Raw genomic sequence first — 23,817 nt, 5'->3', positions numbered from 1 at the left:
AATCACCTGGATGATCATCCTCCAAACTAGAAAATGGTTGATGGAAACTGATAAGGCGGTGGTGGGGCGAAAGCAGGCTAAGATACGCCGTTCTCGACTTTGATCGCACAACCTCCCCCCCCTCCCGCACAGTGCCATGAGCGCTCAGCTTCCCCACTAAACATCGACCTCCTCCACCCAAGTCGAATCCTGACCGATCTCTCCAATTCCAACGATCCTTGTCCTGGGTCGCTGAAACTCGCCTTCCCGCCCATTCCCCTCCACGCTACCCACCGGGTTTCATCCGAGTCCGACCGCAGCCGTCCAACACCCAAGCCCCTCTGATTTTCGCTCGACGAGTCCGCTTCGTCGTCGCAACCCTCTCCCCCAACGGCTCTTCCCCAAATCTCGGCAACGTGTCGAGAGAGACAGGTTCGGCGTTGGCCGACGGCCTGGACAGGCTGGATCTGAGTCAACTGTCTGAATCGACCCTTTCCTCATCCGTCTCCGCCTCATTCGATATGTCGTCGTCAGAGGGTGCCCCGGAGTCATGGATTGCCTCATTCTGCTCCCTGATGGGCCATGAGTTTTTCGCCGAGGTGTCGGAGGATTTCATCGAGGATGACTTCAACCTAACGGGTCTGCAGTCACAAGTGCCCATGTATAAAGAGGCTCTGGAGATGATTCTCGACGTCGAGCCAGAGGAGGATGAAGAGGAAGAGGAAGAAGAGGAGGAGGAAGAAGAAGAAGACGAGGACGAGGTCCTTGGTGACGAACGCCCTCTTGGATATCGCAGAGCTGGTGACCGACGACACGCTCGTGTCGCGAGCGACCTGAGCGTCATCGAGAGCTCTGCAGAGCTCCTCTACGGACTAATTCACCAACGCTACATCACCTCGCGACCCGGAATCCAACAAATGCTTGAGAAATACGAAATGCAGCACTTCGGAGTCTGCCCGCGCGTCAACTGCAACGGCTGTAAGGTTCTCCCCGTCGGCCGATCTGATACCCCGGGCCAGGAAACCGTCAAGCTCTTCTGCCCCGGCTGCATGGACATCTACACCCCCCCCCCAACAGCCGCTTCCACTCCGTCGATGGAGCCTTTTTCGGCACGACATTCGGCTGCCTTTTCTTCATGACATTCCCCGACCTGAGTATTCGACCCCGACTGGACAACTCCTCGCTTTCCTCCCTTTCACGAAGCACCTCGCAGCCTGCAAACCGCTCCCCCGCCGCCCAGGGCCCCAAGCGAACCCCCACACCTGAGCACCAGCCTGTCGAGATCAACGGTGTGCACACTCTCAACTTCTGCCCGGGCCTCGGGCGCGACAAGATCTACGACCCGCGCATCTACGGATTCAAGGTCGCGGAAGTCTCAAGGGTCGGACCGCGCATGAAATGGCTCCGATCGAAGCCAACAGACATGTACGATCTTGACGAAACGACCATTTACGAGAAAACATTCAACCCAAACACCGTCAACGCCGAGAAAGGTGATCGCGATGGCGACACCGAAATGAAACCCGAGCAATCCCAAGACGTCCTCATCGCCAACCGCAAGAAAGCGCCCATGCGGCGGCGGCGGCAACAGAACGATCAGCAACCTGCATCTGATAAGATGAGTGTGCAGGGCGCCGAGATCGGATAAGCGGGACCAGACAGGGACAGCCACAGCCAGCGGTGTTGGCGTTGGTGCTGGTGTGGCATGGCATGGCATGGCATGGCATGGCGTGGCGTGGTTTGGCATGACATCCTCAAGCTCAAGGCCTTGAATCTCTAATTGAGCGTCGCATCTGCAAACTATTTTCTCTCCCAGCGCGGGTGTTTCGAAGCGACGACTGCTTAGCTTCTTTGGTGATATTTTTTTTTCTCTCATAAACCGGTTCGAAATGTATGTGGCGAAGAGGGGGGCGCCCATATCTATCTGCTCCATTTGCATGTTCTGTTTCTGTAGAAGGGTTCGGAGGGGATGTGCTGGGGAATTGATGATGATGACGACAAGACGATGAGTTTGTTTATCACGTTTTCTTTTCATTTTGCTGGTCTCTTTCTTCCTACTCCTTTCCTCGTATCTGTGTCAAATGGGGTATTTTTTTTGTCAAGTATTGTCCGTCTTCTGGCTTGTCTATGCATCTTCTCCTGAGCCATCTCTACGTTTATTCTTGGCCAATTCAAGATCTTTCAATTTGTCTATAAGCTTATCCGTAAAATCAGACTAACTAGTAATAGTAAATCGAATCGCACTCGGCAGATCTACCAACACCGTCCACGGGTCTTGCGTACTCAAGTTGCTCTAATTCTAAAAATCCGAGTATTTATATACCCACCTGGGCATCCACGTATCACGACTCAAAAGCTAGTCGAATGAGAAATCTCCTTCATCTGATGCAAATTCTCAAGCAACGAGCTGACTTTGGACTGGAATCGCGCATAGCAATCCGGACCAAGTATCAATCGCTGAAGATCTTCCTTCCCAGCACCCATTCCAGTTCCAGTGACAACTTCGAGAATCCTCGACACAGCTTTCGCAGGATCACCTTGCTGGACCCCGTCGTGAGCCTTGAATGCCTGCAATGTCACATCAACAGGAGTCCCGATGTAATCGTCTCTCAACCCAGCCGCAGGCGTTGCGAATGAAGAGAGAAACTTCGTTCGAAATTGGCCCGGTTCGACAATAAGAACCCTGATGTTGAAGGGCTTGAGCTCTTTGGAAAGACTCTCTGACATTCCTAGAAGATTACAACTCAGTTAGTAGTGACTCGGAATCAATCCATATCAACACCCATCCATCCATCCCACAACCTTCCAAGTCGAACTTGAACCAAGCAGGGAAAGAACCTCGGAATAGAATACTCGCAACACACCTTCAAGCGCAAATTTCGACCCAGCATACAGAGCACAACAAGGCAACCCATCAATACCAGCAATACTCCCCACATTAACCACAGTCCCAGACCTGGCCTTCCGCATAAAAGGTAAAACACCCTTCAGCACCCTCACAGGACCGAAAACATTCGTGCTGAATTGCATCTGCATCTCCTCTTCGCTCATATCCTCGATACTGCCAAGCAGCGAGTATCCGGCATTATTGACAACGACGTCGATGGCGCCGTTGAAGTGGGTTTGTATTGCTTTACTTACCCGCTCGCTGGTGTCGGGGCGAGTCACGTCGAGTTCTATCCATGTACCGCCGAGTTCGCTGATCTGCGGGTATTCGATTGCGGCTTTGGATGGGTTGCGTGCTGTTGCGAGGACGTGGTGGCCTGCGCGGAGGACGGTTTCGGCGAGGACGGCTCCTAGGCCGGATGATGAGCCGGTTATGAGCCAGGTTTGTTGGGGCATTGTGGCGATGGATGGTGTTCTTTATACTACTAGTGTGTGATATCTACTAACTAGTAGGTTTTTGTTGTTCAAGACTACGGAAGCGTCGATTGGCAACTATTTGTACTACAAGCAACTCATTTGATATGGTGTTCCTTCGGAGTTTAGATACTCAAGTTGCTGTCGTGAGAAAGATGTGGAAGCTTCATGGACATAGAATCGGATATAGCGGGGTTTTCATCTCTGGCCCCGCTTGATTGGGTGTCTTTACGAGCAGGTGGGGGTGGGTGTGAAGTTGTTTACCGGAAGGAGTGAGGAGTGCGAAGTCGCCTACTCTAAATGAATATAGAGGGTATTTGCTCGAGTTTTCTTGGATTTCAGCTCTGGTTAGGTATAGATAGAAGCTCAGAACTAAGAAATTGCCCAGGCGTGGAGATCGGTAGATGAGGCAGCAACAGGGGCATGGCGATCTTGAATGCCTCAGGCACCAAGGCCCCAATAATTAACTAGTTAACTAGCTAACTGGTTACTCCTAGTACTTACTATATTCTTTGAGATTTCATAACATGATTTTACTGCGCTTGTTAAGCAAATGCCCTGAAATTCCTCTCTCTAAAAATATTCTGAATACGTACTAGTCAGATTTTGCATAGGTATTGAGCCATTGACAGTTTTAGTATGCAGTTCAACAAGTTGTAGTAATCGGATATTCAGCAGTATAGCATGAGGATTAACAATTTACCAGAATTTCCTTTTGACTACTTAACAGCCTCATTTGTGCTTTCCGGACACCCGAAATTAGTATGATCAAGTTGACATCAGGGATATAGCAACATTTTGTCGAAGAGCTGTCTCATTGTCTCAGATGTTTCACATATGTACCAGAGTTTGAGCCTTGATTCCAAGCCAGTCCTGGAGTGTTTCAATGCATGGGTGTCTCATTTCTCAAATGCAACGGAAAAGATGGAAGACGGCTGATTCAAGTAATATTTAGCTTGGTACTCCGGAGTGCTCCGTACATTCTTCTTTCAAAAAGTCATTCGATCACAAGACTACGATAAGAAGAGCGCTGGCAAAGGATTTCTCTAGCTGCGGAATAGACGACAACTAGCACATGCAAAATTGCACCCAAGTCCGACAAATTGAATTTCAAAAATCAGAAAATACCCCGTAGGCAAACAATTGATATCGGGCCGTTCTCTTGGCGATTGCTACCCTTTGGCCGCGTGGAGGAAAAGATCAACACCGGCGTTGTGGATCTAATTGATACTGCGCCACAGCCCGGGGAAGACTTGTAAGAAAATTTGGACACGAAAACGACACGAAAACAACTTCGGAAGTTTCTAAGGTGTCGAGCCGAGGCTGAGAACACCTGTGATTATGGAGTTCTCTCCGTGCATTGAATAGAATCCTACGAAACGGCAAAAACAATTGAAACAAGCCTCGTGATTTTCTTTCAAAGGTGACCTTGCAATACTTTACGTTGAAAATTCTGCTGCTCTCAATCGAGAAAGTCAGACACCGAATTCGCCCTTGTCCTGTGCTCGAGCATTATTTGAAAATTTTCTTTGTTGAATCCTTAGCCTTGGCGCCTCGTCCGTTTCGGGTTAGTTTCCCCCATTATCGCCTTAACCTCCTTGCCCGCGATGTCTCAACAACTTCCCTCCTCGATCCTTCGCCATTGTCCTGGTCTTGGCTGTTATTTCCCTTCATTTTTGGTTTACATTCTTTCACCCACGGCCGTGTACTTCCCATTGGTCATATCCGATAACATTTCTGCATGGCCGTTAAAGGCGTATGTAGCTCAGAATGGAGAGCAAAATTTCGAACTTCGGCCGATCTCTAGTACCAATCGGGAAAATCCAGTGTTTCTAAATTGAGGCAAAAAGGGCTGTCAGGGGAAAATCCATTGAGACTAGTGATTAGACTCAAACTTAGTAAAACCTCCCGGACCTATGGGATGCTGTCTAGGAAATGAACTTAAGCGCAAGGTGGAGAACATCGAAATTTCTCCATCGACAATCAACGTTTTTCCAATCCGTTCTGTTGGGCCGTTAAGCGAGTCTCAGGGATACGGGTACGGTTAAAGGCTCCCTGCCGTGATATTGGTTCAATTTTGACTCCATCCATGGATAGGGGCCGCCACCCATCTGGAAGGGGGCTAGAACGGCTCCGCATAGGGCTCCGTTTGTCGGATACCCCAGGGGCCAATCAATTGAGCATTGCGAATCATGTACGGAGTATCCATAGATAAAAATCTCTTAATAAGGGGCGACTCTTTGATCTTTTAACTGCTTCTGTTGCTGCTTCTTTGAGTCAGTATCATCAGACGCAGAAATGGCTTCTACAACTCAAACCGTGCCGCCTGTAGTGCTGCCATTGAAGGGCGAGGCCGAGGTATCTACTACATTTTCCCAGACTACCTTATCACCAATACTGACTTTCACAAAGGCTCAAGATCTCACTTATGGAGCAATCAGGGAGAAAATCCCAGCTCACTGCTTTGAGCGTTCCGCAGTGAAATCATTGGCATATCTCTTTCGTGATATCGTCTATGCATCTGTTCTGGTCTACCTAGCTCTCCAGATTGATTATCTGCCTACGCCACTTCTCCGGGCTGGTGCATGGATTCTCTATGGCTTTGTTCAAGGCTGTGTTGGTACCGGAATGTGGATCATTGGTCACGAATGTGGCCATGGCTCCTTCTCCGAGTCCTCTGGGTTGAACAACTTTGTTGGATGGGCTGTTCACTCCCTTCTTATGGTGCCTTTCTACTCTTGGAAGATTACCCATGCTAGACACCACCGTTACCATGGTCACATCGAGAAGGACACCGTCTTTGTTCCTCCAACTGAGTCTGAGGTTGAGAGCCGAGAGCCCAGCCTCATGAGCAAGTTCGTCGAGCTTGTCGAGGAGACACCTCTCTACCACGCTGTCACCCTTCTGGGACACCAGATCTTTGGATGGCAACTCTACCTGCTGTTTAACGTCAGCGCCGGCAACAAGAGTCTCCCCGACAAGGGAACCTCTTCCGGTCCCCACACTCTCCGAAACAGCCACTTCGACCCTCTGGGCTCCCTGTTCACCAGCCAGCAGACCAAGCTCATTGCGATCACTGACTTGGGTCTCTTGATTGTCGGAGGTACTTTGTACTATCTTTCTACCTTCATGGGTGCCTGGAAGATCGCGCTCCTGTATGCTGTTCCTTACTTCTGGGTCCACCACTGGCTGGTTGCCATCACCTATCTGCACCACACTCACCCGGATGTTCCTCACTACGACGAGAACTCATGGACCTTCGTCAAGGGAGCCCTTGGCACCGTCGACCGACGATTCGGCTTCATTGGACGTCACTTCTTCCACGAGATTATCGACTACCACGTCGTTCACCACCTGTTCCCCAAGATTCCTTTCTACCACGCGGAGGAGGCTACCAATGCCATTGTCCCCTTCCTTGGCGACAGCTATCGCATTGAAGAGGGATCCTTCCTCAAGGACCTTGCCACCACCTTTACTACCTGCAAGGTTGTCAGTGATCCTGATGCCAAGGGTGCCCTTCACTGGAAGGTCCCAGCATCCGCCAGCAAAAAGCAAAACTAGAATAGGCGGATACTCGGTGTGTTCGTCCTTGCGATTCATTTCTGTTATTATTAGACGATAGACTAGACTAGAGTTCATACATCTTTCGAGCTTTCAGTACCTGTGAATATTCCAAAATTTCCGTCAAATTGTATCATGCCAAATTGTTTATCTAGATTTATACTTGGGTCCACTGGTGCTCTGATCAAAGGCCACCCATAGGCCTGTCATACTCGAGAAAAGCGGGCAATATCTGCCTGGCTGGGGGCAAACGCTCTGGCGTTTGTCCTGCCGCCCAGGCTTAGACAGTCCACCACTGATGACGATGGGGGAGATCATTCATCAAAAGATGATATTGGTGATGGGTGTGTGGAAGAAGACAGGAAGAAGCTATTTCAACAAAAGGAACGATATCCTGATGTATCTGGGGCATACCAGCCTGAACAGCCACTCCTATATCTAGGATCGTCGAGCTCAAATAGTTTCTCATTCATATCTAAGTACACATATCTTCTCTATGGCCATCTCACTCGCCAAATGCTACCATGGCTGATGGAAAGAGACGATGCCAGTGTGTGTAGTCAAGGACCGACGCCATAATATAGACCGGTCTGGAGATATTTAGGGCCTGAGGAATCTGGCCTCAACAAAGACTCGTGCTAACCATGTCAAATCGGCTGGTTTGAAAGGTGACAAAGGTGTGATTTGCTTAATTTAATACGATCTGTTCAATTTAGATTGCACTAATTATGAATAAGCCTCTCCCGATCAAGTAAAAGCGGAGTCAAACGTGACCCACCCAATCAACAAAGTCCCATATCAAGGGATGTGTTGTGTGACGAGACTGTCACCATAGGAGGGCGGCCGATCGCAGATAAATGCGCGCGGGATAAAAAAGAGCGAGAGACACATTGCGTAAGGGATTTTTCGGGATCTGAATAGCTTGGAAGGGAAGGAGATCACGAACAGCTCCGTAGACTCGAAAATGGAGTGGTGTCTGAAATGAATCCACGCGGTTTTCAACCTGTCTCATCCTGAATCGCATAGTCCACGCTTTGCTTTTTCACCATGGCGACGATAGATAATCACGAATTAACGTACGTACCATCCCGGGCAGAATTCAAAGCGCTTACCGACCCGGACAGTCCGTACAAAACTATCTACATAATTTTTCCAAGACATGGGGAGTTGGGAGGCAAAGGGAGGCTTCAAAAGAGTCGAAAGGCTTTTGGTGGCATCAACCTTGAAGATATGTACTGTATGATGTCGATGTCGATCCTCGGCTATTCTCGCCACGTACTATTCACCCATGCGCAAGCCATGCATATGTACACGTTAAAGTGCCCAGGCGGTGCGATAAACTGCAGCCATGATCAACAAATCTCAGCCAAGCTGAGTGCCACTGGCAGGTCAGCTCCGAATTGATCAATGAGAAATTTGCGCAGTTTACTGCTCTGCGTTAGTCATTAAATAGCTCTTCGTTGATAATCAGCTTTGACCAATTTCTGCATGCGATCGGAGCCATCTGCTGTCCTACGTTACACAACCTTTTTGCTGTCTGGCGGATGCAGGGTACCTGCTCCCTGCCCTGCAAACAGCACGAACCAGCTAAATATTACGCCATATTTCTCTGTAGATCATAGTAAGAGGAAATTTGATTTATAGCTCCCTCTTGAAATTGAATTTGCTTGAATCGATGGTAAAACTTGAATATAGACCAGTATACGCGTAATGACTCCTAGGGTCCTGAGTGCTTTCTACTAGTGCTACGGAGACTGAGTGCGATCAAACCTAATATTTCGGAGCTGAAAGTGTCACTAGTATATGTCGGTTGTTTTGATTTTCAGCTAACTCCTGCATGTAATTGGAGGGTAATGGCTCATCAAGACGAAGGACAACTCCACGTTCCTAGGCGTTCGTTGTAGAGTGGGCAATCCCAGGCACCAAGTCGGCAGAGGAAACCCAAAGATGAGCATAAAAAATCAATTTTTGCATGTACACACTTCTAACCCTCTCTATGATTCGCCACTTGGTGTGAAATATGCCGCCACCTCACATCCTGTTCTGTGGCCGGCTGAGGTTTGTGGCCCGCTGAGCTAGACGCCCCCTTGCGATTTTGCTTATTCTGTCTGCATGAACAGTATCTCAGACATGCAAATAGGTTAGCCAAATGCATCACAGCCAGCCATTCCATTATCAATGAGGTCTCTTTAAATTCAGCACGATGGAAAGTTCTCCTTTTCACTTGTCCCATATTTTCCCCCCTGTTCTTGTACAGAGTAGCAGCACATCATGTCTACCAATGGACCAGAGACTATCACGGATGGAGGGCTCGCCCCGATACTCAACGAAGCTCGATCATTCCTCTCTCATTTATTCAGCATGGACCCAATGGATCCAGAAGAGCCCATAATGCGCACACTGGATGGTCCAGGGATCGCCGAGGTCCAAGAAATGGCCACCCCACGTCAAGAATCCTGCGAAGTCTCGAAAACCCTCCAAGAGGCCTTCTCAATCTTCGATAACCGTCTTCGCCACGACCATCCTGCCTGTTTCGCGTACATGCCCGCTTATCCGTCACCCCTGGCATGGATTGGTGATTTGCTCACCTCCGTTTTTAACGTCAATGCTGCGATGTGGAATAATAGCTCGGGCCCAAGTGTGGTAGAGAATACTCTCCTGCGCTGGCTTGCCGACCAGGCTGGACTACCTTCATCTTCAGCGGGATGCTTTGTGTCTGGTGGTTCAATGGCCAACATGACTGCAATCGTCATGGCTCGCGACAATACCCTTCCTCAGAAACGTCGATCCGACGGAGTGGTCTGTATTTCCGATCAAACACACATGTCTCTTGCCAAGGGACTGCATATGGCTGGATTTTGCGATTATCAAATTCGCACCCTTCCGACCGACCAAAACTTCCGCTTCGACCTCGAAACATTGAGCCAGGCGATTCTCACAGATAAAGCAAGCGGATTGTTGCCTTTCCTCATTGTTGGGAGCTGTGGAACTACAAATACTGGCAGCATTGATCCTCTCCATGGCCTTGCCGATTTGGCCGAAGAGCATTCAATGTGGCTTCACGTCGATGGTGCTTACGGTGCTTCTATCTCTCTTTCCAAGACCAATCGTTATCTTGCCGATGGGCTCGGGCGAGCCGATAGTATTTCCTGGGATGCTCATAAATGGCTCTTTCAAACCATCGGGTCGGGTATCCTGTTAGCTCGAGATGGCAGGAAGCTTGAGAAGAGCTTTAGCATGGAGGCCGACTATATTCGAACGACAAGGGCACCAGATGGATCTACGAGCTTCTATAATGTTAGCCCCGAGCTTAGCCGCCCGTCGCGAGCGATGTCGCTTTGGTTCACACTGAAGGTCTTGGGACATGATCGGATCGGGAGGATGATTGACCAAGGAGTCATCCTTGCATCTACGGCGGAGCAAGAGCTCCGTCGTCTTGGAGACTGGGAGATTGTTTCGCCCGCAACTCTCAGTGTCGTCGTATTCCGATACAGGCCCTTCGGTCTTGTTATCGACGAGAAAGAGCTCGATGCCATGAATGTTGCAATTTCAAAGCGACTAATCGCAGAAAACATTGCTGCCATCTTCACTACAAAGCTTCGTGGTTGCACTGTTCTCCGGCTATGCGTGATTAATCCACTGGTGCAGCAAGAAAATGTGAGAAAAATTCTCCAACAGATGCATCGAATTGCCCAGAAAGAATTGGCACTGAGGCCTGGCCTCATGGAGACCTTGATTTCTTCAATTCACTTGCGTCCTGAAAGCCTCACCGCAGCGACTGCTTCGCCTATCGCTCAGCAGGAGTGACTTTGCAGAGTTAGTTGTCTGGTAAAAAGAAAATTAACTCTCGGAATTTTACTTTGCATGATATGTCGTTTTTTGTTCTTGTGTTTTTCCTTTTGGGCATATGTTGGTACTTCTGTGTTTGACACTGCCATTGGTCAATCTAGCCTCCCACTGCGTAATTTTATGTTTGAAATTTAGAACGTGCCCCCATTCGGAGGATTGAGCTATTCAGATACACACTAGTATATACGAAATTTGAGAATATTATGAAGCAGAAGTCATTCAATTTTGACACAGTTTTTTCGAGGGTTCCCCATGTAGCTCCGGAGAGGGGTTGGAAGAGGGCCGAGTTACTTTCTAACTGGGCACTCGAAAAAACCCGAGTAGCTAGAGAAACAGGCTTAGCAACAAAGTACGGAGCATGGAGTATGTATGTATGCACGCATTTCAGCTCAGCTCGGTTCCACCCACCCGCTGGTACTAACAGCAAGGAATCTCAGCCAGCCATGTCTGTTCTCCGCAGACTTGCGTGTTTAATGCAGCCGCCTGTTTTCAGATGCACATGCCGATCGGCCCTTTCATTCATCTTTCTTTGTGTCAATATTTATCTCTCACAAGGGATACCTGGCTAGTTTTTCTTTGACTCGGTTTAATTATGTCTTGAAAGCAGAATAAAACTTTGCCCAGGAGCTTCATGTGAAAAGTAATAAGCAAATTGAACATGTTGGACCACGCGGCTGTGGCACTAGCCCACATTGCATACGTTGTGTAACCATTCAAAATTTAATTCAATAATTAATTTTACTTTTTCCATCCATCTCGGCCACCATAGGCCCGCCGGGATTTGTGGATACTCCTTACTTTTTTTCGGGTGGAACTGCAGCACTGCGACTCAAACCGAATAGTTCATGCACAATTGTGATCTTCGGCGCATACAACGCGAACCTGAGATGTCACAACCCTGCGTCTTTGCTTTTTTTTTTGTTGATTTGGCAGGAACGCCACCTGCGGGATTCACTTGAAGTGGCGAACATGTCTCGTATTCTGAGTTTCTCATAAATTCTCACTGTCGGGACATTTTTCTTGCCGCTCAAGAAAGCTCGCACCTTTTTCACGGCATCGCAAGCGCTGTGAACTGGATATGGCTCCAACATCAATAAGTCCCCCTAGCTCCCTTTACAGGGAGCCGACAGAAACATCTACGCTTTTAGGCCCGCATAAGAACCGGGATCCATCGGTATACGAAGTGAAACCGTCAAAAGGGTGGAAGGACGAGGCGACCATCATATTCAGAGATGCGTTGCCTTTGATAGTCGCGCTCTCCTTGCAATACGCTTTAACCGCGTCGAGCATATTGTTTGTTGGGCATATTGGGAATGCAGAAGTGGGTGCTGTGAGCCTCGCGAATATGACTGCCACCATCACCGGGTACTGCGTTTACCAGGGATTTTCAACAGCTCTGGACACTTTATGCCCCCAGGCATATGGTTCTGGGAAGAAATTACTGGTCGGACTTCACCTTCAGCGAATGTCGATGGTCTTGCTTCTGCTCACCATTCCTATCGGCGTTCTATGGTGCAACTTCACAGCCATTTTTCTTCGGATGTTACCTGAATCTGAATATGATGTGGCAGTATTGGCCGGATTATATTTGAAGATCGTCCTCGCAGGCGCACCCGGGTATGCATTATTCGAAGCTGGAAAGCGATTCTTCCAAGCTCAAGGATTGTTTACTCCTATTCTGCTGGTCCTTGTTATATGTGCCTCTGTGAATGTCTTCCTGAGCTGGTTGTTTGTCTGGGTATATATGACCGATCGCCATAACCGATAAGTAAAGCCTCGCTAACTTGAAAACCTCGCTGCCTTATAGAAACTAAACTGGGGTTTTGTTGGCGCTCCCATCTCAGTCTCAATTGCGATGGATCTCCTTCCCATCTTACTTGCCTTATACGTCTACCTGTTTCGAGGCTCCGAATGTTGGGTGCCAATTTCGAAGAACATATGGAAAGGATGGGGTCCCATGTTTCGTCTTGCTATTCCAAGCTGGCTCATGGTAGAAGCGGAGTTCGCCACCTGGGAAGTCATGACTTTGTCGGCATCTTACTTGGGAACGCGAAGCTTAGCAGCCCAGTCAGGGCTGACTACTGTGACCTGTTTCGCCTTCTATGTCGGATTTTCCGTCTCGGTCGCCAGCGGAACTCGCGTCGCCCAGCTTCTGGGTGCAGGTATTCTCGAATCTGTACGAACAGCTGCGAGAGTGGCCTTTTGCGCCGCAGCTTGTGCCGGATTATTCAACTTCGTTATCATCATGGGTTTCAGAGGAGTCTTACCTAATTTATTCACTTCTGACATTGAGGTCCGCCACTTGACCTTTACCACACTTCCGATGATCGCTGTGCTATCCACACTGGATCCAATCGTCGCTTGCTTGACTGGAATTTTGAGAGCGATTGGACGACCTGCTCTAGGGACATTGGTGCAGATCCCAATATATTATGCACTGGCAATCCCTTTGGCCTTATTTATGGCATTCCGTCTCCACTGGGGTCTCTTGGGGCAATGGGGTGGATTGCTAATCGGACAGTCCTTGCTTATTGTGATAGAAAGTGGTGTACTCTGGTATATGCTGGATTGGGAAAAAGCCGCGGAAGATGCCTATGCAAGGAACTATCTGTCCTGAGCAATCCATGAATGTGGAGCGTTCACTCGATTTTTTAACTTTACAGTTTCTACCTAACCTTCTAATAATAGGCGAGAGCTCGACTCTGTTGTACAGTCCACTTGAGTGTCACCTGCCCAGGTGGGCAATCTTCAGAATAACATGCTACTATTAAGCATTCCAAGGTTCCGTTTCACGAAAGCAGGATCCGGAGGAAAACTTTTGTTTTATGAAAAGCTTTTGAGATAACGAGCCAATGTCGATTCTTTCCATGATTCAATACTTTCAACAACGCCGTATTCTGCAAATCACACATTCAGATAATGTTTCTAGTTGTTTTCGTCTAATTGACCTATTGTACAACATCCCATGTCTAAAGACTAAAGGAAATATAAAGACTCCCGAGGCCTCGGGATGCCAATGATTTATCTGGGCCCTTGAGAGAATGTTTCCCGAGTCTCTTCCACGCATTGCCGACAACCGCAATGCGGCACCGCAAAATAGATACGACGCCAGAATTGAGACCTCTCATCCATCTCATCCTTGGCTCTCCAATCAGGCGTTTCAGTATGAGATCGCAGAATATCCTCGACAGCTAAACAGTTCCTAATGGATCTCTGTGTAGTTTCATCGTCCGAATGGTCATGTCCATGAAGGGTCAACTTCCCAATACATCTATAAAGCATGTCCATTTTCCATTCGCTCCTTGGTTTGATCTTTCTGTCTCTTCTAATCTCAGAAGCCACCTTCTTAAGCGCCTTTCTGATTGCATCACATTTCAAGTGAAAGCATCGACCGGTGTCATTGCCTACCATCTCTTTGTATCTTAGATAGTCACTTGCTATTTGATTCAGTATGATTACAACGCCTTCCCAGGTGAATTCAACTATGCGCAATCTTCCCCATTGTCTTAGATAAGATATGGCCTGAGCACGATTTATCTCAAACGGTTGAGACTCCATTGCCATGGTAGCTTCTATAAGGCTGTCTAATTTGGTGACTTGAATTTCCTCAGTGGCATTGTCGACTCGCATGCTAGTAGTATTGATATCATCCGAGTCGGTTTCGATGGAGCTGATAACATCCAAGTCATAGTCGTGGAGAATATCGTGATAGAATCGTGGAGGACTCATACTGAATATGAAGTTGACTCCGAGGCTGCAACTTTAAATTCCGGTATAGAATTTATTTCCAATCCTTGGAAGTTCCAAGTTGCGGAATCGAGCGAAATTGTAGATTTGCATCAGCTGCTACCTAGTAGGTAGCTTGCGGTGGATTTTAAAATTGAATAACTGTTCATTCGAAGACCTTTTGTCTTCAAACAATAAATTTCATTGACAACGACTCGGAGTACCATCGTGTTCTAGACGGTCATCAATTGAATTTTAGAGACTATATTTGCCTCCAAAGAAACACTTCAACAAGTTCATTTAGAAATCAAAGAAGTTAAAAATATCGTGAATTTGATTCGGTTCGGTTTTGATACAAAAATTGTGGGAAGAATTTATTTCGAGACGTTCACATTTGTGGCGCTCTTTCAACATTTTTTGACAATCTTTTTTTGGTCTTTTCCCATTAAATGTAGTATCACTTATTGAAATCTGGGATGGCTCATAATAGCTCCGTCTCCTGGGACCTTTCTCATGTCTCTTTCTTGCATTATCTTCCGTTAGCACCTTCAGTATTGCATTGCGGGCAGGATCAGATCTAAAAGAGGGGTAACCTTTCAACCATGGGACATTCCTATCGATAATAAAAAGATCAAAGAAACATTAACAGGTCTGCCATTTTCTTTCAACACATCGTGACTCCAATCCGCAACTGTTTTGTACTTGTCGCGGTTTCGGATGTTGGCTATGCAACGCCTTGAGACAAAGGAACCATCTTCCGCAAAATATTCTCTTACACACAAAGAAAAGTGCTGGAAATTGAGGCCACGCTTCACATGTTGCGCTTAATTCCCAATTTGAGATGATTTGAGTCTCGCGTATCTATGTTCGCCACAATCTCTTTACCATTTGCCTATTTGGGATCATGCAACTGCAGAGGGGCGGAAAGTGTAAGTAATTCCGAGTTTTGCGCCAGAGAATTCTGGAAATGCAGCTGATCACGCTTTCGGAAATAATTGTCTAACAGTTAATTCTAGGCCCCCGGGCTGTAAAACTCAAGCCTTAGAGTCCACCACCACGTCGACAAAGTTTTTAACTATGGCTTAATAATTCGGAACGTTTCCCAGCTTTAAGCCAGGGGGGCTTCTTTCACCGCAACAAGCTTGCATTGCAGCGTCAGCATCCTACTGTTTTGGAAGGGTAAGCTACTGAATTCGGCGATTGTACCACCTGAAATGGAAATGTCATTGCAGTAGTGGGGCGCAAGGAGACGGTCAGGGTCTGAGGCTCTAGGTTCATTCTCGTGGGAGAGCCAGCACCGACACCGTTGGATGTATTTGATCTAGCCGATCCACTACCATCCCGCAAAAAGGGACCACACTATGGAGTACTATATTTGACTTTTTTGTTTTCCAGGCCCCGCCTAACTGCATTTACCACGGAGGTCGTTTGACTATTTTTAGCTACGATCGAACCAGTTTGTCAAAATTGGTGAATAGCATCAACGATGGCAACTGCTCTAGAACGACCAAGGCTACTTCGTTATTTCCAAGGTTCTTGTACTAGACTACCAGCACAAAATCCAGCATGAACAGCTAGAGTACACCACTTAAGCACCTTGTGGGTGGATACCCTTAGTCAGATGCCCTGAAACTTACACAAACACAGTGCTTACAGATATAAGCCACCGACTAATAAACCCATGTTGAATGCAAGTGACAATGTTCATGCGAAACACCATTGAAAACTCCAAGACTTTTGCGTTCCCCACCATATTTTGAACACCTTCAGTAAACAGACCTTTTCTCAATTATGAAGCTGAAGTCTGTTGCCCGAACCATCCTTGGGCCAGCCGTCGGAGCATAAGATAAGGTAGTACTAGAGACCCCGCTGAGGCTATGCCCGGGACCCAAAAGCAGGCAGGATAGGCGAGTTGCAACACGTGTGGGCCACGTGGAGGTGACCAAAAAAGAAAATGCGCTGTGTCGGTTCTGTTTGTATCTGTTGTTATTTCCGTGAGTTCTTGCAGGATGATTTAGAATGAGGGGCGGGAGCACGGCAGATCGACTGCATAAGCGATGGAGCATGATGATTTCATCACCCCATCTCTAATATTGCCCCCCGATACCCTGGACCCCCTGTCAGAAGCCAGGAGAATGGGATGCTTGATAGTCGATAACGTGCTGGCGGGGACGAGATTTCAGCTGGTAACGCCAGCATGGCTAGCGTGCTTGATAAAGTTAGAACACGACCCTGTGGATTCTAGCTCCGGTCTTCTACAATAGGATTGTGACGCCAGGCGGGATATAGGCGGGAAGAGATACATTGGATGTTTCTGGGCGTTTTGGACGTGCCATATGATCGCTATGCGAAATGGGCGGCCCTAGTTCAGTGAAGAATGTCGGAAATCACGGTTCAAATTTAGGCCGAGGTTGACAGGAGACCGAAGGCTTTGTTCAAGATTGACTCAATTAAACCATGTCCATCTTGCATAAGGTCGTTAACTAGGCAAAGCGCACGTCCAAAGCTCTTACCTAGGGCGAGTGGATCGGGGAGCGTACGCGATGCCACCAATGCTGGGCGCCTTGTCCGACATCGCCGCGATTGGAGCGACGGGCATTTGGCCTTAAGCGTTGGCAGGTTGGTATGGAGGGCAAATGTGATAGGGTACATGACTTGTCTTCGAATGGGCACCCCAGGAGCTTTTCCCAGATTCGGTTGGCGACCCGGTTCATTCTGCATCCAGTGTAACAAGCTGAAGAAGATGGACACGTCGGAGTTAGCCGTGCGGGTGCGCGGACTGGGTGTTCTTTTGGGCCTTTTCTCTCCCCAGTATTCAAAGTATGTGTGAGTATTCGGGTTTTGACTTTCAGTGACACGGACCAAAATTAGAAAAGCGAGCCAACCACCCAGAAGAGAGGGATGGACTGCTGCGTGTCATCTCCTCCGAAAAGATGGAGGGGGGGGGAGGCACATTGGGCCAGGGATGGCTGCAGCAATTGTCCACCGCCAGGAACCTTTTTCTAGGAGGTCGCTAGAAGGCCCGCTATGCAATCCCACCCAAGCATCCGGGGTCGAGCAGCGAGAGTGATTGGTGCGAAGGGCTGCGGCAGGGGTTATGGGCCCAGGATGAGGGTTGAAGGCTTACAATTCCAGCTGGGGACGTGGGCGTCATGAGCGGTGAAGTCGATACGCCTGCTGCGCACAGAGATCCCCGAAACGGTAGGGGAAGGGGTTGGCTGATCAGTTCAGCCCTACCCTGAGGTCTTTGCCCTCTGCAGTAAGTGCACTAGTTTGACGAGATGACATGGTGTCCCAGTGTTCTGGTGTTCTGGCTGGACAAGGCTGTACTGACCCGCTGCCCACGTCGATAACACAAATACTTGATTAGATTGTTTTTATTTGTGTATTTGTGTCCACACGTCCAAAGAAAACGCACTGCCCCAATCCAGAACTAGATAATGCCAGTGGATTGGTTGCCTTTCCCCCGGGATTCGGGTTCGGGTGGAAATACAAAGCGAAAAAAAAAAAGGGAAAAAGGGAAAAGGGAAAATGAAAATCATAACAAGAAAACACTAGTAATAAATTGATAAATAAATTATTCTAAACAGACTGACCTTCCTAGCTAAGTATCCATCACGATAGATAACATAGAACGATGAATTACATACTGAATTATAGCGGCTAGTTAGTCGTAACCCTCAAGGTATGTATGAACTAGGTAATATTGTTCGTCGTCTAGCCTTGTTTAGGGCAATCAATCATGCTCCAAAAACCCACCCGGGTAAGCACCTTGCGAGTACGCCGCATCCCATCTGCAGATGACGCCAATCCCACAATGTTCAAACGATACCCCACGACCTGTTATCATAGAATCATAGAAAAAGAAAATATTCACTTCTTTCCTCCTCGTTTGAATGTATCCTACCTAGAATGTTACATCCAAACCATTTCACATACAAAGCACTGTACCGCAACACTGGACGAGGCTAATCCGGGCGAGGATTAGGGTTGGTTCCGTGGGTGCACTTACATACGAACGGTCCAATGGTGAGCCAGCTAGAGCGACCTGCCTAGGGGCTAAGGAAATCGGGAATGATTAGGCGATGTCTTGCCCCTCTCTTTACCCTTTGTGGGAGTTGGTCTTGGGTGGGGGCGATTTCTTCGTCTTCTGGTCACTGCACCTCAACAACAGAACTCTTTCTACAAAAATTTGGAATGGCGTACAGGTTACCAGTTATGAACGTCTCTAAATAGCTCTTCTACCCCACCAGTCGGACTCCGGGTATGGGGATCACCGCACGGGTCAGATCTTTAACCCTCTAGTCCGTTGCCAAGGGCCAAAACGTGGCAGTACTGGTCTTTCCAATGCTGTATTCACGCGACTGCTATACGCATTCCCCCGTTTCAAGCCCCCCTGTCCTATCGCGTCTCAGGCCAGTCAGGATGATGCGAACGTTGCCTCCCCCGGTCCAGATACGATTCTTGCCGGGACCTTTGGGTCTCGTACAACGTCTGGGAATACGAATGGCGTACGACCCAGGGTTTTAATTTTTATTTCGCATCCACCCCCTCCTTTGCAATCTTGGTGTTCCAAACCGATGGCTGCCGATAATGAGGAGGGGGCGGGTGGCCAAGATGCATGAACAAGTGCAAATGGCCTCATGGGGTTGGCGATATGCGTGGGCTAGTCAACCAATGTACCAAGTAGAACTGACCGGGAGGAGCGTGTAATGAATAGTATTCGTTCCGGCCGTAACGAAATCGCTCCGTGCATCCTGTCTAGGAAAAAACGGGCCCCCAGATTGGGTGGCCCAGGACCCGGTCGAGGCTGAACCGGAATGATCCATGCCCGCGCCATGCCATAAATATTTTATTTTATTTTTTGGGGGGGTTTTCATGGTAATCATCCGCTTTTGTTATTTGAATTTCATTTAATTTTTCTAAGCCCAATACACATGGCACTGGGCACGGGCCTGTCCAGGTTATTTACGGGGCTTAGCAATCTGCAAGGCCCGAGAAGCTGATCTACTACCCAGACATACGGGCTTAGAGAGCCCCATCTCCGAGTCCGAGTATATAATCAATCTAACCGCCGCCCCTCCTCTCATTTGTGATCGCCCAGGGTCTTGTTAATCATCATATATACCTTTTTTGGTAGCCTTCTTCTTTCACACATCCAGCCATGCATCGCTCTACTTACGACGCCCGTTCGGGCTCCCGTTCTACCAACCACAGCAACAGCAGCGCTTTCAGTCCCAACGCAAACCCTAACGAGGACTGGACAAAGATCTCAGATCTCGCAGAGCGCCGTCGCATCCAAAATCGCATCGCGCAACGCAACTATCGTGAGTCCCTTCATTCACTTCTCGCGTACTGGCCCTCTTTCCCGAAGAACTATACTTACGACTACACTCATAGGCAAGAAGCTCAAGCGCCGTCTCGAGGATCTAGAGAGACGTGCTGCTTCTTCGGCTTCTCCAGAGCAATCCCATGCAGAGCCTGTACTCCCAAAGGCCACCAACAAATCCCGCCCTAAGCAGCGCGGCAGCAAATCAGATGTGAAAGCGCAGCATCCCTCGCGCGCCCCAGTTTCGGAACGACCAGCGTCCTACGAGTATTACAGCACTCCTGATGAGCGCAACATGTTTGCCCAGCAATGCACTCGACAGCTCTCCGCTTCTCCACCTCCAGTCTTCTCATATCCCCCGATCCCAACATACGACACCTACCGACAACCTTATTCCCAGCTTCCACTCTATCACAATGTTCCCGCCACATACAACGAAATGTCATTTGCGGGCGACTATGGCGAGCCAGTCAACTCTGGGATCCCCATGATTCCAGGAACTGCGATGGGTGTTGGCCGGAAACAGGTCTACGAAGAGGAGATGATTAGTCCATTCAGCATGAGCTACGCTTCGATGGCAGGCATTGATCTCTGCGCACAACCTCCACAAGCAGAGCCCGGTCTTCCGGTACATTTTCCTCGCTGAATTTCTTTTTCATTCGCATCACAACGGCATTGGGCTAACCTTGTCTTTTTCTGGTTTGCTTGTAGATGCCTTCGCTTTCCTACGCCTACACAGATGACCAGCGCACGGCTTCGACTTCTCCAGAAGCCTCTATCTTCGCATTTCCTCCCACGCCAGAATCTCCACCCTGCTCGCCAAGGTCTATGCCGGGTCTGTTTGAGTACGATCTGCGGCCATAGAATTGTAAGGCATGCATCAGCAGTGGTTGACCTGTGGGGGCCAGACGACGCGTCAACTCTCGATTCCGACCGTTCCCAAATATCAGGAGCAACGACATTACCGGCTTTTCCTTGCAGGGCCTAGTCATCTGGCTTTCAAAAGCTGCGTTGATCTTCAGTGTCTGGAGTGGGACGGGATTTGGCCGCCATGTCCTTTACGGTCTCCAAGTTTCCATTTGGACCCCCACTTTTTGAACTACGGGGCTTTTTTTTTTCTCTTTCTTCCTTTTGTATTATGTGTGACGAGCGAGCATCATCTTGGCGTTTTATTGCAGCTTCCTAGTCATTCTATATTGATGTCTTTATGATCGTGTATTGGTACAAGCCTGGTGTTGGGGGCGGGAAAGGAAACAATCAGCCGTCAGGAAAGACCGGCATGATTTTGATTATTTTACGGAAATTGTGGGCAATATTGATCAACTAGAAATGACAAATGCAGAACCTCCTCTTTTTTTCAGAACAAATGACCCCGTCACCGGGTTCTTTCGAGACATCTAGTCTAATTTCGAACGGCCGGCTCCAGTCAATAACGTTTCGATCTCCAATCACGATTGGCTGTCAAGCTCAGGACTTGAACTCCGCTTGGCCCCCAAAACCAGATCCACCTGAGTAATCTAAACACGGTAGAAAGCTGCGGTATTTTAAGGCGTCCCGGCGTCACGCAAAGCCACGGCCCCCAGAGCCTTGGGTGGCACTAGGCGCATCTATCTCCCTAATGCCCATAATTGGTACTCCGTGCTCCGTCGTCGATCGACCAAGCAGATAGCACGATGAGGTTGTCGCATCAAAACGCCGTAAAAGTGATGAAACAACGCCGATCTGGCTCTTTTCAGTGCATGGGATAACTAATCATTATCCTATTGTTGCCAACTAATGTGCCATGTTCCTCTTGAGCCGGTATACTGGATGCTGACTGCTGATCGACCCATACCCCCAGCTTGAGTCTGCAGCCCCTTTAGTACTTTTGCCTCTCGCCCCGCTGTCTACAAGTGCGGAGCACACTGCGTACTTGCAAATCACATCCAGTCCACCATATACATAGTTTACTTTGTCCTGGTCTTTATCGAGGTACTCCGTGGATCCTAGTATACATATGACCCGTACAGCCAACAAAGTTTAGATATCGGAGATTCAACTGTTTGGTTGCGCTCGTGGCCAAAAATACAAGGTCAAAAAGCCATGTGGACTCCGCCCAAACCATTGGGATTCGCTGGTCATTGCAGAATCTCCCGACACTGCATCACCCCCTTCCAAGGGTTTCATCTCTTTCAAGTTCGAGTTCTTTTTCTACTCTGTACTTCGTACCACTCAAATGCAATATGGTAATCCCTAGGTGATCAGTTTTGGGGGCCATTAACTACCCTTCGCCTCCTTATCCCCTTGGGAATTTTCGGCCACAAGAAGCCAAAACCCGAAAATCTGCGGGTAAATGATGCAATCTTCGCCAGAAACCCCTCCCTTGACTACTGGCCACACTGTCGGGTCACAACAGGCGTTAGTCCTGTCTGCTAACATTTGGCACCTGCCTGAAAGGCATCAAATCGTATTTCACTAGAAGTGACAACGTGCTGCGCCTCCTTGATCTGGATTGGGGGAAAACCCCCCTCTCCTGATGTGATGCTGCCGGGCGTCTGCACCTGCACTCACATCCATCCATCCACCCACCATGGCTAACACCCTTTGGTAACCAACTCGGCACGAAATGTCGTCGGATTGGCGATGTTCCGGCGGGTCCAAGTCACCCCGGGCGAAGAGCCGCCTGTCTTTGGATCTCGTTCGCTGGTGTCCGCCATAGGGCGGCCGCTAGGCAGTCGCCGCGTAGACTGGGCGATGTAAACGAAAGCGAACCCCGGTGGATTTGGTGGTCGGTGCGTCCATCCAGAGCACAGGAGCTGGGATCGCAGCTCGGACCGGGGATAAATGATGCGATTCCATTTTTGTTAAATTGTGGGAATTTCCCGGCCAGCCAGGGATGGGAATGGGAATGGGAATGGAAATGGGGTTGATAGGACCACTGAGGGTCCCGCTGTATAGACTCGGTCTAGTTCCGTCCGCTCCGCCGATGATTTCGGCCGTTAGGAGTCCACTGGCCCAAGGAGGTTTGGCTCGTCAGGGCAGGGGTGGGTGTGATGATACTTTGTGACTACGGGCTCTCGTACAGCCTGTTGGCGTTGGCCATGTCTCTGGGGTCCCTGGGTCGAGGGCTAGATTGGGGCAGTAGTTCGTCGCTAAAGGGTTGAAGACCCAGCTCCTTGACTGGACCCTCACCTGGAACCCGCTTTTGCCATCATGCACGTTTGGGGAGGGCTCCTTTTTCTAGTTGTGGTTAGCGTGCAGGATTGGCTCTGCCCGTCGATTCCCATACCCCAATTGTACTAGACGCAAGCTGGTCTCGGCACTCGCTTGCTGAGGCTTTCGACAGGGCAGAATGATATTCATTTGCGAGGTGCCACTCTGTCGGTACCCAGTTCTGCAGGCGTTGTACGAAGTACAGCATCTGGTGGAGAGAGACGATTCACCCGCGCTAACCTTATCGCGCGTACCAGCGATGGACATTGTGGTCATTCCTACCGAGATGATTCTAAATACGGACTATGCATTTTCATATATCTCAGGAAGACTGGATGGTCTTCCGTACGCTGTGCTTTTTTTCTGCGGCTTATAACCAGACAGCTGGGATGTCTACTCCATTTCTCCGTACATGAGGGCTTCTCAAGCGCTAAGATTGGTGATTCCTAATTTGAATTTTTGCTTGGCGTGGAGAGCTGTTATCCACCTCTAGATGCGGATCAATTTTTCAATTTTCATTTCCCCCTATCCCAGTACTCATGAGAGAAAGTAGCGCAGGGCAAATTAAGGAGATATCTTTAAACTCCGAAGTCCGTACTCCGTATGGAGTACTTCGTATGGAGTAACAGAGTTCAAAACATTGACGATCACAAGTGGAGCAGCACCTGCGTCACGTCAAACGAAAGAAACAAACAGATTAGGCCAGCTTCAGCTCAGGCCAGTACCGTCAAAGCTGTTCGAACAGGGCCAAGGGTCGGCACAAAAACAATCCGGAGTTCCGGGTTTGTGACGAATCTACATGACAAGGCTGTGTGAGATGA

The 23,817-nt window shown here is 48.7% G+C and overlaps 7 protein-coding genes across 7 annotated transcripts; 5 read left to right on the top strand and 2 right to left on the bottom strand.

Moving 5' to 3' along the window:
* Positions 1-500: 500 nt before the first annotated feature.
* Positions 501-1,627, top strand: N7533_002037 (casein kinase II subunit beta; the record flags this gene model as incomplete). Its single annotated transcript, XM_057098687.1, has 2 exons — positions 501-957; positions 1,011-1,627. 2 exons carry the CDS (start codon positions 501-503, stop codon positions 1,625-1,627), a joined length of 1,074 nt encoding a protein of 357 aa, XP_056963823.1.
* A 701-nt stretch (positions 1,628-2,328) lies between these two features.
* On the bottom strand, positions 2,329-3,321 carry N7533_002036 (putative short chain oxidoreductase/dehydrogenase; the record flags this gene model as incomplete). Its single annotated transcript, XM_057098686.1, has 2 exons — positions 2,329-2,708; positions 2,844-3,321. 2 exons carry the CDS (start codon positions 3,319-3,321, stop codon positions 2,329-2,331), a joined length of 858 nt encoding a protein of 285 aa, XP_056963822.1.
* A 2,316-nt stretch (positions 3,322-5,637) lies between these two features.
* N7533_002035 (oleate delta-12 desaturase) lies at positions 5,638-6,900 on the top strand (the record flags this gene model as incomplete). Its single annotated transcript, XM_057098685.1, has 1 exon — positions 5,638-6,900. One exon carries the CDS (start codon positions 5,638-5,640, stop codon positions 6,898-6,900), a length of 1,263 nt encoding a protein of 420 aa, XP_056963821.1.
* Positions 6,901-9,171: 2,271 nt separating this feature from the next.
* On the top strand, positions 9,172-10,707 carry N7533_002034 (pyridoxal phosphate-dependent decarboxylase family protein; the record flags this gene model as incomplete). Its single annotated transcript, XM_057098684.1, has 1 exon — positions 9,172-10,707. The coding sequence occupies one exon, from the start codon at positions 9,172-9,174 to the stop codon at positions 10,705-10,707; it is 1,536 nt and encodes a 511-aa protein (XP_056963820.1).
* A 1,120-nt stretch (positions 10,708-11,827) lies between these two features.
* On the top strand, positions 11,828-13,366 carry N7533_002033 (MATE family efflux transporter; the record flags this gene model as incomplete). Its single annotated transcript, XM_057098683.1, has 2 exons — positions 11,828-12,487; positions 12,557-13,366. 2 exons carry the CDS (start codon positions 11,828-11,830, stop codon positions 13,364-13,366), a joined length of 1,470 nt encoding a protein of 489 aa, XP_056963819.1.
* Positions 13,367-19,639: 6,273 nt separating this feature from the next.
* Positions 19,640-20,668, top strand: N7533_002032 (bZIP transcription factor; the record flags this gene model as incomplete). Its single annotated transcript, XM_057098682.1, has 3 exons — positions 19,640-19,802; positions 19,876-20,432; positions 20,516-20,668. 3 exons carry the CDS (start codon positions 19,640-19,642, stop codon positions 20,666-20,668), a joined length of 873 nt encoding a protein of 290 aa, XP_056963818.1.
* Positions 20,669-23,023: 2,355 nt separating this feature from the next.
* On the bottom strand, positions 23,024-23,263 carry N7533_002031 (uncharacterized protein; the record flags this gene model as incomplete). The annotated part of the gene is made up of 1 exon (XM_057098681.1): positions 23,024-23,263. The coding sequence occupies one exon, from the start codon at positions 23,261-23,263 to the stop codon at positions 23,024-23,026; it is 240 nt and encodes a 79-aa protein (XP_056963817.1).
* Between the last annotated feature and the right edge of the window lie 554 nt (positions 23,264-23,817).

The sequence above is a fragment of the Penicillium manginii genome, assembly GCF_028828005.1.
Source record: "Penicillium manginii strain IBT 31320 chromosome Unknown utg000002l:1.0-5564898.0:1.0-5567710.0, whole genome shotgun sequence".
NCBI classification, from domain to species: Eukaryota; Fungi; Ascomycota; class Eurotiomycetes; order Eurotiales; family Aspergillaceae; genus Penicillium; species Penicillium manginii.
Note: the sequence above shows the minus strand (reverse complement) of the source record. Positions and strands in the feature narration are given on the sequence as shown.